General features: G+C 37.6%; 1 protein-coding gene across 1 annotated transcript in view; it reads left to right on the plus strand.

Annotated features, from left to right (window-relative positions):
• Window positions 1-18,619, plus strand: part of MBOAT2 (membrane bound O-acyltransferase domain containing 2) — a 111,363-nt gene that overhangs the window by 33,596 nt on the left and 59,148 nt on the right. Inside the window, exons 2-3 of the mRNA XM_009332515.1 lie at window positions 1,356-1,501; window positions 5,117-5,194. Of these exons, the coding sequence (XP_009330790.1) occupies window positions 1,356-1,501; window positions 5,117-5,194 (224 nt within the window). The remainder of the gene's footprint in view (window positions 1-1,355; window positions 1,502-5,116; window positions 5,195-18,619) is intronic.

Genomic DNA, 18,619 nt, shown 5'->3' on the forward strand with positions numbered 1-18,619 from the left:
AACTTGGTATTACAGAAGGTTTTAGAGTGGTTCAGAAAAAGGGGAATTATCCTTGGATTTACAAACAAGGAATCTATGTGATTGTTATGAAGATGAGAGTTCCGTAGGAGTTGGTGTTATTTAGCGTCTACTTTAAATATAACCATGTTTCCACACTCTCACACCCTTACCTGTTATTGCCTGAAGCTTGGCTGAAAAACAATGAAGGAATGGGCTAGATGAATTATAGTACTAGAGGCGTGCGCTGTGTTGCTGCAAACATCAATATTAGGCCTGCTGTCATGAACGTGAAAATAGTGTTGTCATTGTACCTTGTGGTATTAAGATTAAGTATATATTTCAGCTAAGTGACATCAAACAGGCTAAAACATTGTGCTAAGGACTGGTCAAGCATGCGGTATGTGCAAATTTTTTGTGTTGAAGTGATTATGACCTGAAGGAGTGGTCCCCAGGCTGTTGCTTGTGATGACTTGGGATGCTGCTATTAGACACAGACAATTGTTAGGCAGTTTTCTATGGAAGAAAAGAATCCACGGAGTGGGAAATGTTCTTTTCTAAATAAAGGAATTCATCCGGCTTTTTGTAGCTTAAGCCAGTCTTGGTAGTGGTTGCTGTATTTGAGGAAATTATTTCTTTATCTTGCCCTTACTGTTAAATTTATTTCAGGCCACAGTCAGAATGATTCTTTTTACTCACTGGTTTGGTTTTTTTAATTCCACTTTTCCTTTCAGTGCCCTAATGTCTTTAAATATTTAATATACAAGAGATTTTCTATCTTCTAGAATAAATGGCCTGAAGGGAGGAGGAATTTCTGAAACTATCCTACTTGAATGTACAAGAAGAAAATCCAGTGTGCAACCAAGCTGTTTATCTGATTACACACCACTGAAGTGCACTTCGTCGAGCCCTGCTTCTGCACAGGCCACTGAAGTGATCTGCCAGTGATTGTGTAGCTGATATGTGTTTCAAAGTCACACTCACTTAAAAAACAAATAAAAACCCAACCCAGATCTTCACATTACTGGGAGAGTAGAAATGATTCCATGGTTGATAGAGTGGTTTGGTATATAGAAAATTTACAGGCAAATATGTAAAATTTTTTTTCCTTGATTCATGCACAGATTGCCTCTACAGGTTTGATGTATATTTTCTTCTGAGTTGCTCGGGGGAGCACTGGTTTGTGCTTTAGGAGGGGAGGGATGCTTGGGAGAAGGAAGCTGTTTGAGGCAGACATGCTGTGGTAAGAGCCATGGCAGAGCCAAAGGTTCTGCAAATTGCTAATAATGTGTGGATATTCATGTTAATTTTTAAAACACAAGTGTGTGAGAAGTTTTTTCTTTTCTTTTTTTATGCAGGTCAACTTTGTAGTGTGCCAACTGTTTGCCTTGCTTGCGGCTATTTGGTTTCGAACATACCTTCATTCAAGCAAAACTAGCCCATTTATAAGACATGTTGTTGCAACCCTCTTGGGCCTTTATCTTGCACTTTTTTGTTTTGGATGGTAAGTTGGACTTAAATTCACTTTTCAGGATTTGTAGATTTTCATTTCTTGTTTGCAGGGAAGCAAAGCTTTGTTATGAGGAACCTTATTACCTAATTCAGTGGTTTCTAGCTGCTGCAAATGTACAGAAATTGGCTTAACTTTTCTGATGCGGTGCACAAATTTTGAAAGATCTTCCATTTGCAAACTGATAACTAACATACTGTCTGCCAGTGGTTTTGGGAGGATGGAGCAGATGCAGTTGGTTTAACTTGTACCAGTTTTTCTGTAAACTTGCTTGAGAAGTATTCTCTTGACGCACAGCACAGGTGCGATGACTAAGATAATTTCTTATATATTCACTGCATGAGATAACTCACTGTGTCTCTTTCTGAATATTGAATATAATCTGACTTTTTGTAGGAAGAGTGGCCGGAACTGCAGTACTGATGATGCTCTTAGTAGTATAAAACACCTGGAAAGGAGCCAGCCTTGATTTGAGTGTTTTGTGTGGGTTTTTTTTCTTCTATGTTTTGGAGGGAGTGTGTGGTTTCTGTGGTTGTGGGTTTTGGGGGTTTTTTGTTTTGGTTTTTTTTTTTTTTTTTTAAAAACCACAAATTTTCTGTGACTGCTGTTTTCACATCTTTGATCTTTTCACAGTTTAGCAAGCCAGAATGTTAGTAGGGCTAATAAAGGGTATGCATTTAGTTTGGTGAAAAATTTTTTTTCCTTCAAAATTAGCTTACTAAATGGCTTTCATCTTCCCAAGCTGGCTTAAGATTAATTAAGTGCCAGTTCTGTTTTATTGCACAGTAAACAAAGTGCTTGCTCAGCTTCGTGTATAGAAGACTTATTTATAGACTATTGTAGTGTGTTACTGAATTAGGGGGCATTAATCAAGCTGTGTGCAGGTGGGAAGATGCACACAGTGTGTGCATGCATGTGTCTGCACACACAGAGTGTGTACAGAATTCTTGGAATTTCATACCACAGATTTGGCCTCTACATTGGCATGTTGCAGAGGCTTCTCAACATTAGTTGCAATGTATTACTTTTAAATTTAGGAAAAGAAAAATCAGTAAGTTTTATTCTTTGGATTTACATGTACACTTTACTTGTGTATATAATTCCATAACTCCCATGCGTTTCTTAAACTTTTGGCCATGGTATTCTGCTTTGAGAGAATGATCTGATGCCAAAGACTTCCAGTCTTAGCACCAAATGAGGAGGATGATATGGGACATAGGTGCTACTGTGTGTGGTTTTTGAGAGCTGTGTAAGCTTTAGAAGCACATTCTGTATCCATTGCTTTGGAAACAGAAATCATTAATTGTAGCTTGTAACTAAAAAGCATTAACAGTATATTCATATCTGAAAGTTGGGGATGGGAGGCTTTAGAAAGAAACAACCTCCACTCCCAACAGACATAAATAAAGATTTGTGAAGTCTCTCCTTGGCAATACGCCCTGGAAAAGAACTCAGAGAGAAATCTTATGCCATAGTAGAAATCCAGATTATTCTAGTTTGCTTTGGATCATACTTAAAGCAATTATTTTAGCAATGAATTTTTATTTTACGAAAAGGTTTTTTTCTTGCAATCATGAAACTAAAAGCTTTTTAAAAATGCCGAAAAGAAAAAACATAATTTGAGATGTTAAAAGTACATATACTTTAAAAAGCTGATACTTCTGTTGCACTTGTGCCAACTCTTTATCCTATTGCTTAAGTATGTGTTATACAAGCACATTTTTTGAGTGTTTTGTTTGGTTTCCCTCACCCCTCCCCGAGGAATCAAGTATAAGTACAGGTTACAATCCTGTCATACACCTTCAGCGACTCTTCAATTATGTTATGTGTGTACAAGAGGGAAACTCTTCCTGTTTTCTTATATAGTGGTTATAGTAAATGTAAATTTGCAGAAAATCTCATGCAAACCGAAATGTGGGAAATAGTTTGGAATCTGCACCCTTTTAAGAATATTTATTAGTCATTATGTCATCCTCTTCAATTTCAGGTGTGTTAGTTTTCAGTCACCTTTGTAGTGATCGTGATGGTGATGCGGGACAGGAAGAGAAGGGATAATTCCCTTGGGATAATAGTAAATTGCATAAAAGACCTAGAATACCCTTTGTATGTAGCTAAAATGTACTACTTCATGTTGTATTTAAATGCTTCCCTTTTAATTTTTGAATTGGAGATCAATCATGTTGCTACTGTTAACTCTGAAAGAGAAATATCATCTTGATATGATACTCTATGTCAACCCAAACTTTTTCAGGCTTTTGTATCTTATGTCCCTTTCTCTGTTTAAGAAGCAAATCTCTTAAACTTAAATTTTTGTCATTTCACTGATGCCTGTCTTTACTACAGTGTTGATAATATGTGGCTGATATGAAAAGAAAAAGTTATTTTTATTTTAATTGGCAATTGCTTATATTAAATGTGCATTTGAATTTTAGGTAGTCATATCTTAGATGAGACTAGCTAGTAGTGAAGCATGGGAGTGTGTGCAGATTGGATCTTCCATAAAAAGTCACGATTTTCAAGGTCAGTTAATATCCAAGTGAATTGTTTTCCCTCAGTTCATCGTGTGTAAACTTTGTAGGATTTTAGCTGGATAGAACTGGGTTTCTTGTTGAAAGTCTTTTGAAGATATTTCCTTATGAATAGATGAGGAGTGAAATTAGGAAATTGCTGATGATAAGCTGAAAGAAAACAGTATCGACAGTATAACAAAACAGGAGCTGCTTTTTATGGGAAAAATTCCGAAACTAGATCAGTGTGTCACTTGAGCACGTATAAGTATGCTACTGAGGTACTAAAAGTACCAGAGTGAAAGAGAATCAACTTACTGAAGATCAGGTGCTTTTCCCCAATCACTGGCAATGGTTTGCCACTAGTGCTCTACTAGCTTACTGAAATGTAACTCCTTTAAAAAACAAAACAAAACAACCCCTCCAAAACCCAAACCAATGGTGGTGTGGTAGCTATGGTGGTAAGCTGTGGAAAACAAGCAAGGAGAAGAGGTTAGAGCTCCTTTGTGAAATAAATCTGTGGGTTGTTGGTGTGTAGGTTTTTTTTGTTTGTGTTTTTGAGACCATCATCACCACTATCCCTTTATCAGTTATTGACGACCCGGGGCAAGGAGACTGGCTGGACAGAGCTATTTCTATTGACTGGGGGAAATCTTCCCATGTACTGATATTGTGGATGCTAAGATATTGTTTGCCTTATCTGAGATACCTATTGTTGCAAACAGGTAAAAAGATGAGTATGGAAATTGAACCACAAAACATTCATGTTATTTACACATGAAATAATGCCAAGTGGAAGTATTATGAGACATATGCTTTGTATTTTAAGGATTATCATCCTTTACTATATTCTTGTTTGAGCTGGAGAATTCTAGCTAGGTATGTAGTTCTTGTTCATTACTTCTGTCTGTGCTACGCTAAAGGGGGAAGCTCTCAACAGAAGGGAGGGCTGCAGAAAACCTAAATAGAACAAAAGGGTTTTTTGGAACCAGTGATGGAGTTAAAATTTGATAAATCTCTTTAATTTCATGTTAAATAAATGCATGCAGTTTACTGTCATTAATGAAAATGCCATGAGTGTTTACTATTTTTTTTTCCCTAGGTATGCCTTACATTTTGTCATACAAAGTGGAATTTCCTACTATATCATGATCATAATAGGAGTGGAAAATATGCACAAGTAAGTTTCCATTCTAAAATTTTTTTTTTTGCTTTTACAAGAATGCTACTGTTCAGGGGTTTTTGGTAACTGTGCACATATGCCATACTTCTGGTTGTATCATAGTATTTCAGTATTTGAATTCTGCTAACCATGGTTTTATTTCCAGGAGAGAAAATGGCTTATTTGGGTATTTTTGCCAGCTTTTTTGAATATCTAAAGCTTGTTGCAATTGGTAGTATTCCACTGAGACTTCTTTTGTGTTCTCAGCATTCTGATTTTTTTGTCATTACTTATTTGTGAGACACCTAGCATTATTTATAATTGAGTTAACTGTACAAATGTAATTTGGTAACAGTCAGTGCTAGTAGAAGCAAGATGTCTGAAAGAAATGGAATTTGTGTGAGAAAATGTTTTATGTACTAAGTGTTTGTCATTGCCTTTTTTTTTGTTTTGTAAGAATAATGTAGTGTGAATGCTGTCTTAGGTTAAGAGTACTATCATAAAGTTACATACATAGGGCATTATTTTAGGTTTGCTTGAACGCACGATTAGATTATAGCAGTATCTGAATCCATATAGAATGGTACTTCTTTCTCTTTTTCAATCATTCTTAAAAGCAGGAGAGACACTTATTTTATTACTGTGTGCATATGTTTTACTATTCCACTAGTCTAGAGAGCAGAACCAAATTAGGTTCCCACTGTGTTAATTCCTGCATAAATGTTTAGTAAAATCGCAAATCCTTGCTTGAATAGGTTCCTGAAGTATGTGAGGCTGTCAGGAAAGATGCTGGTAAAAGAACCAAAAAGGAAGATTGCTTTACACAGAAAGGGCAAAGCCAGGGTGGTCTTAGTTCATGATCTTGCCTGTTAGAACGCTCTGCTTCTCTCTGGTCTGCTATTGAATATCACTTTATTGTCTCTGGAAATATGCCATATTAGGCTCTTATTTTTCAGGATTTTCTACAAAGCCTGATATATTCAAACTGCTGCAAATGTGAGAGAACTTAATTTGGTTGGATGGCTGGTTTATATTCTAATGGTTTATTTGATTAGAAGTTGTTTTAAAGCAACTTGTTCATATCAATTTCTCTTTAGATGTGTAACAATGTAATTTATAACTTATGTAGCTTAATATTTTAAAAGAAATTATTAATGCGGTTAAGTGCTGCAAAAGGAGGTACCAGGCAGGAATACTTTGGTCTTTTATCATAACAAATTACATAGGTTTCTCGTAAAAGGACATCTAGCAGTGGTTTACTTCCCTAATAGTGAGAGGCAAGTAGGCATGTGTGTATTTAACATTCCTGCGTTGGAGTGAGGGAACTTGCTAGTTCCTGATTCTCCCAATTCATACCAGCTGGTTTAACAACTGCATGGCCTGATCTGCTGAAATGTTTGCTGTGCTATGCACAACTGTGTGTGTTCTCTGTCACTCCTAGTTACTGCACAGGTGGGAGGGTAAAACCTAGATTTGACTACTGGGCTTACGTTGCTCTATCATAGTATGAGTTAACATACTGTTGGATAAAATTAGAAAGCTCTTCTTTCAGTGGAGGAAAAAAGATGTAACAAGTGGAGTAACTTGTTACTTCAAGTTGTGGACAATGCTTGGATGCTGTATGGGAAGCTCCAGCAGCCATTTCTACTAGGTGATACAGGCAAAACTGTACAAGGTTTGCTCCCTCCATTGCCACAGTATTCCAGAAGGGGTGATGCCTCTTGGTGTCCCTATATGGCTGTACCTTTTACTGAAGGAATGCACCACATACTCTAAATTTTCTGCTATGAAAATGCCACTTACAGCTTTCTGTTTTGCAGTCTTAACAGAAACTAATGTGAATGACTCCCCTCTCCACCTAAATATTTGTCTTCAGGCTACAAACATGTCTCAGAGCCCAGGGGAGATTTAAAATTAAGTGCTGTATAGTAGGGTGCAGCTGGTACCACCTGGCCTCAGGATTGGAGAAGGACTGGGTCAATGTTTCACTGGTGTGTGTGAAATATATACACAGCTAATCAGAGTACTTATATATACCTGCATAGCCCAAGTTTTGGGATTTACTTTGTGTGTTGTAGAGGGACCCATTGGCTGGCAGTCCTAGTTAGAGGTTACCTGCATTGTTCATAAGCTTCTTAAACTTGGAGACTATAGAACATCAAATATCCATACATGATGTAAATATGGATTCAAGTGACTTTTGTATTGGAAAAGCACTTGTGTATTGTACAAAATATTTTTGTCTATTTTCTAAATTCATTCACTGAAGTAAGCTTCCCTCTTCTTTTTCCTGTCCTGCTTGCTGTCCTGCAGATTTCATGAGTGAATGGACTGGGAAAACCATTATCCCTCTCCTTCCTGCTGCTTCTACCTCCTAATGTAGTTCCTCAGTCTCTCCAGCCTCTCTAAAAGTTGTTTAAACAAATAAGAGACAACTGAAGTTCTTAGACTGCTTATCAGTTCAGCTGCTATGCGCTGGGTATACTGGCTTTCCTTACCATCTGAAGCAAGGAAAGGTTTTTGATAAACTTCTACATTCTCCAAAGCAGACTTTCAAGTCTGGTACTGATACTCTTAAACCTCTACTTTCTTAATATGCTTCCATTGGGTCCTAAAAGTCTCTGCTCTACAAGGTTCCGACCTTTGTGATTTTCCTGAGGTAACTGAACCTTGTGCAGCTATTGCTTCTAGGTTGGTCTTGACAATACATGGTATGCTAAAGATGAAAGCCTTACTTGAACAACAGAAAGGGGAAGGGGAAAAAGAAAGAAAAAGGTAAATCCCCTGAGGAAAAAAAAAAGAACTAATCATATTAAAAAAGAAGGAAACCTTACTTCTTATATTTTAGCAACTTCTGGAATAAAGTTAATTAGCAGAAAATGAGTTACCTGAGACTTGAATTTAACTAAAATTGATCAATTATTTTTATATTTAAGTCTTATTTAAATGATGGTACTTTAAATGAAAGATGGAGTGGTAACACCACTCCTGAATGGTTCAAAGCTTTTATTTTTTAATTTGTGACTAAGCTATCTTAATATTTATTTGGTGCTTTCACGGCTCAGTTAATTGTGAAACTGAAAAATTTGTTTAAACAAGTTCTCAATTCCAATAAATTTGCATTTGGTAACTGATGTAGTGCTAATATTTATTATATTGTTTTTTTTTCTTAGAAATTCTTCTGTTTCTTCTATGGTTGTGAAATTGCTACTTGTCTTAAAAGACAAAACCCCAAATGCCACAAGGCTTTTCCTTAAAGCATTTGGCTACTGTTAGCGAAGAGCTATGTAAGCAGTGCTTGCACAGGTGATTTGATGACAAGGTTTTTAATGTTTCTAGGTAACTCTTTCTCTTTTGCCTTGATTGTTCATTTTATGGTTGGTAAATAACATCCCTCAGCCTGTGGGGAAAGGAAAGTTAATTATGGGGCTCACGGTTGCTTCACTGAAGTAAGTATTTTCTCAGTGACTTCACTGACAAAATATAGAAGTCCCAGCTCTGTCAGTGTAGAAAATAAATCTGTTTATTTAAAATCATTCCTGTTAAACTGTTCACTTAAATTTCTTAAATGTGCTAATGTAAAATCAAGCGACAAACATGTTATTCGCATCTGATATCTTCTGTGTTATGCTTAAAGTTGCAGGGTGATACTTTCCTTGTTCCAGAAGTATAGAGTTGAACTACTAAGGCTTAAGGAGGTTATTTCTGGCTTTAGAAAAGAAAAAAATCATTTAACTTTTCTGGGACATTTAAGTTATGAAAAGTAAATTAGTGAAGGACCCAGAGACCTGAGAGAACTAATAGCAGTAAATACATAATGAGCTGGGGGGGGGGGCACAGGGATGATGAAGGGACTGGAGCATCTCTCCTATGAGGAGAGGGTGAGGGAGCTGGGACTGTTCAGCCTGGAGACGAGAAGGCTCAGGCGTGTTTCATCAATGTGTGTAAATACCTGGAAGGAGGGAGCCAGGCTCTCAGTGGTGCCCAGTGACAGGACCAGAGGCAATGGGCACAAACTGAAACACAGAAGGTGCTGTCTGAACAGCAGGAAACACTTTTTTACTGTGAGGGAGATTGTGGAGTCTCCATCCTTGGAGATATTCAGAAGCCCTCTGGACACGGTCCTGGGCAGCTGGCTCTGGGTGGCCCTGCTTGAGCAGGGGGGTTGGGCCAGATGACCTGTGGCGGTCCCTCCCAACCTCAAGCATTCTGTGGTTCTATTTTATTTTGATGCACATACAATTCTTTGTACTGTACCTACACTCATGTATGTGAGCTGTTTGAACATGGTAATGTGAAGAGGTATTTGAATTTGAGTAAACAAACTTTGGTTGTAACTGGTCTGGCCCCTGTGGAGGTGCTTCCTAGTCATCCCTTTCCTGTGGGTTTGGGAATGTTAGTCCTCATTAAGTTCTTTTCACCCTCCTAGCCAGAGCCAGGACAGAGCAATGCCTTGTTCCCCTTTTCCTTCACTCCTTGGTGTGGCTTTGACAAACAGTGGGAGATTCGGCAAAGGAGGGGTGGAGGAGACTTGATGTTTTGATCTTAGAAATCTGAGATTAAGAGACAAGTAAGTCTTGTTCATCTGAGTGAATTAATTCACTCAGCGTGTTAATTGAGGCACTTTAATAAACACCTGACTGACAAATTATGCTGAATGTCTTGACTTGTTGATAGACAAGTTTGACTGCTAGTTAGCCTACAATTTAGATTGCTGTGAAAATTGTTAGGTGTTTTTTAAAAGTTATGGTTTCAGTAAAACACAAAATGGATCAAGCAAACTACTCGCATCCTGTGAGTTATTGGCAAGGTTTTCATAAGCATCTCTATATCTTCAGAAGTGAGAGCATTCATAAGCTGAAATGATTTTTTAAAATGGAAGTTAGGCTGTTTTTTGAACTTCTGTCTTTTCCAAAAGCCCTTGATCAAGGTAAATGTAAGTTTGTTGTGGTTTTTTTTATTGCTGTCTGCTTTTGATTTGATCACAGGTGTCTTAGTCTATGAAGAACATACATGATGTCTGTAAAGTTTTTTTATCTGCAAAAGAGGATCTGAAGCAACACCTAAAATGAGTCATCACCAAATCAACAGACTGAAATATCAATATTAACAATTGTTAAGGATTTGACTAAGAAATGTTATCAATTTCTAATAATGATTTTTAGCAAATCTAGGATTGGAAGCCTGCCAATATAATTACAGTTCCTTGAAGGCGCAAGGGCACCCAGACAACTGTAAGCTATCTGGCATAACTTCTTGGTTACAAATTTGTAAATTATTTATGTAACTTGAATAAAAAAGTCTGGTACATAGGTAGCTGCCAAAGGACAGTGGGCACAGCACTGAGAATACCTGGATTCAGAACTTGGAAGTATTAGGAGCTGTGAACTGTTCTGCCTATGCAAACATGATTTTCTGCATTTCTGCTTCTACAGTTAGCACAACTAAGATAAACTTATTTGAAGTTAAGAAACTAATTGAGAGCTGAAAAACATGAAGTATGTTGTTATCATTCAGCTAAGGATAAATGCAAGATGGAGGAAGATGAGATTTACTGGTCCTGTAGCCTTAAATAATGCAAAGTCTGAAAAAACAATTACTGTCCTGTCACTGCAAGCAATTTTTGTTGTCTTATCAGATCTGTTAAATGCAAAAAAAACTTGTTAAAATTTTATAATTATAAAATTTGTATTTGATTAAAAAGCAATTAAAAAGTATTTTTGTATGGATAAGAATCAAATACATATTAAACAGTATAATTTTTACAGTATACATAGATATATTATCCTCCCCTATTAGAAATAAACACCAAGGCTAATGAATGGCTGTATTTAGGAGCATATTTCAATAGTTATCAGCTAAAGAAGAATGAGTTTTCCATTTTGAAGTGGTATGTCTTTTCCCAAAGAAAAGGGATTGCACTTGTTGATTTCCCTCTAAGAAAGGGTAGGGTACATGGTGGTTATGTGTATCTGTCTCAGCATGAGCAGTGTTGTAGCTAAAATAGCTAATGCAAATCTTCAATATATAAAAAGATAATCATTTTTTTTTATTTCCAAAAGCAGCAGTGAGATTGCAGAATTTTGTTCCATTCTAGTAGCCAGGGTTAAGGAATGATTTGGAAATACTGAATCTCATGTGAAGCGCCATAGCAATGATTTGGGAAACTGAAAAGTAGTATTTGATAAGAACCTTATCAGGTTCTTATCAAGGAACTACAAGACAGTAAAGTATTTATACTGGAGATAAAAATGCAGAGAACTTCTATTTTAGCAGATAAAGCATTACTAAAAGTTGAGTTAATGGTACTGAAAGCAAGATTGCTGTTTTTCTTTAGATGGAAGCTCCTGCTATCAGAAATACTATTATGGCTCTATGCAGAAGGATGCTTCACCTCTCTGCTTGAATTGGTTAGTACTTTTTTTTTTAATAGGAGAGTATATGGTCTGGCTGCTAGCTGGTTTTCCTAGTTAGATAAAATCTTTGAGGTTTTGCTTGTGTAATGGCAAAGACTTTTTGTGTTTGTTTGCAGAGGTGAGCGCTAATTCTTTTTTCTTCAAGAATGTAGTTTATCATGTACATATATATTAAAAAGGTAAAACCAGAGTTAAAATAGAACTATCACAGGTAACCGAAGCTTGTGATCTGAAATAGGCTTCATGTTTTCATTAAAATTTCTCATGGCTGTTAATTTTGTTCCTTAACTACTGAGTTTCTTCTTCATATGGTTAAATCAGATGATCTACTTGAGAATGTCTTAACTTGAGTTAGCTGTGCAGATGAGAGCTCTACAACAACTCAAATTCTTGTATCCTGGTGCTGCTCCCTTGGTAATGTGTGGGGATAGGACTTGCATGGGGCATATCCTATAGGTCTTTGAAGTTTAATAGCTGCCTCCCACATGCTCTTTGCATCACTTCTGCAACAAATTGCTCATCAAAACCACATACTGTTTAAAACTGACCTACCAAATTTAAAAAATGAAACAATAACAACCCCCCCTATATCCCTGTTTACTTTTGTGGAGCTTGGAAATTGAGATTAATAGTGCTAGAGGTTTTGTTTTTTCTTGAGTGTGCTTTATTGACTTACTTATCTTTGTAATTTGTTATGTTTGATTTTTCTGATGTTTACCTAGAGATCAGACTTTTGTATTCTGAAGAGTGTCAGTGGAAACACTGACTAGCATCAGGCAGTGATTCTTTGTATGCTGAAGATTTGGCCATTACAAAAATAGCAGTGTAAGTGGATGGCTGTCTTCAATGACTTGAAAAGTGAGCACTTGAAGTCAACAGCTGTGAAGGAATTTCCTAGTAATCCTTATGAATTTCTTTTGAAAGTATTTGTTTTAAATAGCTATTAAAAGTTCATCCACTTTTATAACTTCCTGTAACTCTCCCGGCTGTATTTGCATAAAAGTCAATGCGTTACTTAAAACAATAAAGGTGTAAGTTGAAAAAGAACTTATATTACCCTTCTTAAAATTGAAATGTTTGAATGGAAAGGCCTCTATTGATCACATTTTTTGTAATTACAGAAATGGAGTGAAAATAGAACTGGAATTATCTTTAGTGCCTGTCACTTTTGCTTTATTTTAAAATAAAGATTAAATGCATTTATTTAATCTTTGTGTCGTTCTCCTCCCCTATGTATATATAGGGAGAAAGGAAGGACAGGAATCATGTCGTGTCTGCAGCTTTGTGAAGGTTGACACTGAAGTAGAGAGGCTGATAAAGACAATAAAGAACAATGCAAAATAAGGCATTTTTTAAGTGTTGTAGACACTTCAGTTGCTTTGGTACAAAAGGGGCATATGCTGTCTTAATGCAACTAGAAAAAATTCTGATTGTATACTTTGTATTTCCAGGGATTTCCTCCCTCCTTTTTTTTTTTATTTTATTTGTGACTTTGTTGCTGATGTTATACAAAGAATGGAGTTTTCAGAGGAACAGGCATTTTAACAATGTTGTTGGCATATAAAACCTCTATCACCACACTTGAGAACTCAGGTGAAAAAAAATTTCTAGACATCTGTTTTGTGAAGTAGCTATAAATTATTGAGTATTGATGTTTACCTGAAAGAGGGTTCTCTTACTTCCCTAAACTTTAAATTGATAGGTAGGTTTTTTTCCACGCTGTGTACTTGGTTTCTATAAGCATATAGAAGACAACCTTTTCTTGGAAAGAAGCAGTAGCGTAAAATGGCTGGGTGTGTTAGAAATCTGTTGGGACTGAGTAGCTATTGCTTTTTGGCTTGCATAGATCTCAATTTTTTTTAATCTTTGTGCTCAAAATGAAGCTGAGCACAATCAATCAAGCAAAAGAAAATTGATAGCGAGAGTGAAGTCATGTTTTCTGGGCTCTGTATTTGTTTGGTAATCTCTGAAAGCTGTAGCATCTATATAGATACTTCTTCAACACACATTACTCTGCCTGTCATGCTGCCAAGCGACTTCAATGCTAGCAAATGAGCTCTGAGTCATGGTATCATTGCTGCATGGTTTATTACCTCAACTAACTATTGATGTCAAATAAATCAGGCTCCCTACAAAATGAAGTGGCAGAATAAATTGTACCTAGAAGAGTTCAGTGAAAGCTGTGTTCTTCAGGTCCTGGCAAAGACTGCTGCTAATAAGAGTTGATTAAGAATTCTGGTTGCATGGCATTTACTGAATTGAACCAGTGGTGCTTGTGATAGAGAGATTAGATGCAAGGATTCCGTATATTATAGTCAACTTTCTTCTCTAAGTGCATGCTTCTGCATAGTTTTTTTTTATTCTTTGGTGAAATATCTTGTATTTGAGACAAATTTCACTTGAGTAATTATGACAAGCTCAGCAAACAATCATTGCATTGTCCTTAATGGAACTGTTGGCTGTAAATTATGCAAGTCAGTTTTGCCTGCAGAACTGCAAGTGGTGGTGTACAAAGTGTCTGGGTTGGAGCTAAAAGATGTTTGAAGAAGTGAAAGATGATGACCCTTTTTGTTACAGATGCACAACAAAACACAAAAAAATCTTGTTTGTGTTTTGTTTCCTTTAAGGGAAGGTGGGTGTAAATAAGAAGCATTGATATTTAAAAACCACAAACTTCTTCATTTTAAAATCCAGCGTCTCAATTAAACATGTTAATAAGTTTCATATAGCTTTTAAAGCTGATCAGTTCTGCAGGTCAAATGCCTCGACTGGAAGTCAAAGATGAGATCATAGAATAGCTGAGGAGGGAAGCGTTTCTGAGTCCAACCCCCCTTGTTCAAAGCAGGATCAGCTAGAGCAGGTTGCTCTGAAACCCAAGTCTTCATTAACACGAAGATAATCCTGGATAACTCCAGTTGTCATAAGCATGCTAGCCATTTCCTTTTGGTGTCTTGCTTCAATGTCTATTACAGTTTAAAATTTATTTGAGGTGACTTCATGCAGCTTAGTTACCTGATCTGGACTTGCTACAAAAGCTTTTTTATTCTTTAATTTCCCCCCACCCAATAATTGCACAGTATTGTCAAATTTCAAGGAAATCGCACAGGTATCGCCTTGTTAACCTAAATCCATTAGGCTCACTTCAATTTAAAGTGAAATAAAACAACTGCAATTGAGACAATTATTTTGGTAGGAGATGACCACGTTAGGCAACAAGTAGTAGTAGTAGTCTGTCTTCCTATCCTTCTTTTTTTATAAGTGTCAATAATAAAAAGTGGGGGATAGGGGCGAAACACACAACACAGAGACTATGCCAAGGAAAGTACATAACCCTTGTGTCTTAAAGTCAGTAGAAACAGGTGGATGCCAGGCTGATTAAGAAAGAAATATCAGAGGGAGTATTTGATACTTCAAGTTTGGTTTTACTTTCAATTCACTTTTCAATTGTGTTTGAAGACAAATGTGTTAACAGTATTCACACAAGAAATCCATTCTCCTCTTCTATTCCATGAGAAGATAGGCAAGGGATTTACTTACACTCTCTTCAGTATGGATGAATTGCCTGGAAGTTTTAAGAGGGCTATGTGCAAGAAGTCCTATTTCCTTGTATATCAGTTGGCATAGTTTTTAGCTGGGAAGCTTACTGTTTTTACTGAAATTAAGTAAATTTCAAACTTTGCTGTTTTAAAAGTTGCGCTTTATTATGTTGAAAGAGAAATGGGTAAATAAAAAAAGATATTGTAAATGACTCTGAGTCCCATCTTAAGTCTGACTTAAGTGATAGTGGAGCTTTTGGTGTTCTGTTTTCTGGGAAATTTTGGCTATATTGTACTGAAGCATATTTCTGTGTGTCTACATCTGGTAAGAAGGTGCAAGTACCTTGGACAATGTAGCATGGTATTAATCTTCAAAACTGGGGATGAAATAAAAAATACTTAGTATAGCCAAGTGCTAAGTGGTTTGCACAGTCATTACTAATCACAGGCACAACAGGAACTGTGAAGTCAGTAGGCTTGCAAAAGGAGGCTCTGAGTATTTCAGTGTATGATTACTTAAAGAGTGAATAATCTGTTTTATTAATAGATCATATCACATGGAAATGCACAATGATAGAAGTAATGCATAATTTTAAACAACAGTCATGTAACTGGCTTTCTTTTTCTTCGTATTCTGCCCTTTCTAGGAGTGTCTGTGATGTTTTAAATCCCATATCCTGGAAACTCCCTAGTAAGTCTCAGGCTTTTCAGTTCATCAGGTGTTCCTCTTCTACTTCCTTCCACCATGGTATCCAAGCGGCTCGCCACATTTAATGTATGCTGTGGCATCATCCATGTGTCTAATCACTGTCTTCTGGCTTTGATATCAAGCGCTAATTTTTTGTGATTGGTGTTACTGCTTCTGTAGAGAGCTTTTTGTCTTCAAAGCAGCTCACAATCTATTTGAATGCTTTAAGGACATCTTGTGAGGTATGAATAAGGTGGTATGCGTATAGTGAGAACTAATAAGGTTCTGTCATTTCCCTACGTAAGGTATACAGATGCCAGCTGAAACTTGGTACATGTATTTTAATAAGTCAAAAGAAAAACTTGTAAAGCCATCCTCCCCACCCCCGGACCCCCCCCCTCCCAAGATGGAGGTAGGTAGGACTCATTGATCAGCAGTATTCACTTTTTGTCTCCAAGTCCAGGTTCCTCTGGCTTGCTTTCTCTACGTGACCCTCGTGCTCTAGAAGGCTGGCCAGTAAATGCTGTAGGCACATTCTTATGCAGGCAGAGGACATTAATGTAAAACTATGGTCTTGAGGGCATTGTTTTTCAGTTGTCTTGACTGCAGTAGTTTCACTGGAAGTTTGCTTCAGAAATTCATGTAAGCAGTGTGATTGCAATTTTTTAAGAATTGTCCCCACGGTAACTTCTTATCACTTTATATGGTAACAAAATTAGAATTGGTCTATGTGAACGTGATGTGGTATGTTATATTACTGGGCCTGAGGGAGCTTTCCAGAAGAATGGGAGGCCCTTGCTACTGAGCTGCCATCAGAGCTGCAGTCAGAAGCCAGTGGCTTCTTTATTGTTCGTAGCTGCTGGAGAGCAGAATAACAGATTTTGCTGTGTTTTATATAAATGTCTGAAGTAACAACATCCATATCCAGGCAGGATAGCTTCAAACTGAAATAGCTAAGGCTTTCTAAACCTTTCAAAAGGGTGTGAAAGCAAAAGTGGTTCATAGGTGGCTTCTGAAAAGTGGGTTGAAATAAAGCTTTATTCTGATGTTGGTTTGATATGTGGCTTTGGAAGCTGGTTAGTTTCTCTGGCATTTTTCCACACTTCATGTTTGAGTAATTAGCGTATGTGTCACAATCTGTATAAACAGTAGAAGGGTCTAAATAAGGGAGCCTGAGGCACCTATAAGCACACTGACTTTAGCCCGTTGTGCCAGCTATGCTTTGCTATTCATATAACTACTCAGTGCATTTTTCAAAGATCCTGCAAAGGGAATACCTTTGCAGTGTAGAAGTGCAAGTACCTCAAGACTGAAATAACTTCTGCTCCTCAATGCTATCCTCTTATGAATGAGGATTGAGATACAAAGTACAACATCAATCATCTAAAACACACACAAAAATCAGAACTTCTGAAGGGCTGGAAGGAATGTCCTATGAGGAGCGGCTCAGGACCCTGGGTTTGTCTAGTTTGGAGAAAAGAAGGCTGAGGGGCAACCTCATTTCTCTCTACAGCTTCCTGAGGAGGGGACGTGGAGAGGGCAGTGCTGATCTCTCCTCCCTGGTATCCAGTGATAGGACATGTGGGAATGGTTCAAAGCTGCGCCAGGGGAGGTTTAGACTGGACATTAGGAAGCATTTCTTTACCGAGAGGGTGGTCAAACACTGGAACAAGCTTCCCAGAGAGGTGGTCGATGCCCCAGGCCTGTCAGTGTTTAAGAGGCATTTGGACAAGGCCCTTAATAACATGCTTCAACTTCTGGTCAGCCCTGAAGTGGTCAGGCAGTTGGACTAGATGATTGTTGTAGGTCCCTTCCAACTGAAGTATTGTATTCTAGAAGAGAATTCTAGATGCAGTCCATGTCCAGTTCTTATGGTAGAAGAGATCCTTTTGCTGGAAGTATTAAACCCCATATATTTTAGCAGTTAATAATAATGCATTGGGTTATGAGGAAAGTGTTGCTTTCTAAAGTTGGTAAAATGGGCAATGGTAAAAGTAATGCCAGTGTTGGTTAATACATCCATTCCATTCCTCACAAGCATTACCTTCTTGTGTTTATGAGCAGAATCAATGAAGAAGTAAAATCATTCTTAATTTTTGGATTCTTCTGCTATAGGTGTTAACTAGATGTAGGAACATCTGTTACTGAAGATATTCTTGGAAACTTATTCTTTAGTTCAGCACTGGGAGCCAGTTGTTTAAAGTATCTTTTATCAGAACTACCTGCTCTGTACTTGTGTTCACTGTGAAATGAAACCATTATCTGATTATCCATAGTGTATTTCTCTGGTGTTGCATAATCACGTATTTTATTTTCTTCCCTTATTTTATCACAGTAAGAGTGAAAATATGTGAGTAATCAGCAGATAGTTTCTGTGTCTTAATTGTGCTTTAATGTTGACGCTTTAGTGATGCAGTTGACATGCCCAAGGGATGAGATGCCATCCAGAGGGACCTGGACAAGCTGGAGAAGTGGGCCCGTGTGAACCTCATGAGGTGCAACAAGGTCAAGTGCAGGGTCCTGCACCTGGGTCGGGGCAACCCCCAGCATCAATACAGGCTGGGGGATGAAGGGATTGAGAGCAGCCCTGCCGAGAAGGACTTGGGAATACTGGTGGATGAAAAGCTGGACAGGAGCCAGCAATGTGTGCTCGCAGCCCAGAAGGCCAAGCGTATCCTGGGCTGCATCAAAAGAAGCGTGGCCAGCAGGTCGAGGGAGGTGATTCTGCCCCTCTACTCTGCTCTGGTGAGACCCCACCTGGAGTCCTGCGTCCAGCTCTGGACCCCTCAGCATAAGAAAGACA

The sequence above is a fragment of the Pygoscelis adeliae genome, unplaced genomic scaffold (assembly GCF_000699105.1).
Source record: "Pygoscelis adeliae isolate BGI_AS28 unplaced genomic scaffold, ASM69910v1 Scaffold168, whole genome shotgun sequence".
Classification (NCBI taxonomy): domain Eukaryota; kingdom Metazoa; phylum Chordata; class Aves; order Sphenisciformes; family Spheniscidae; genus Pygoscelis; species Pygoscelis adeliae.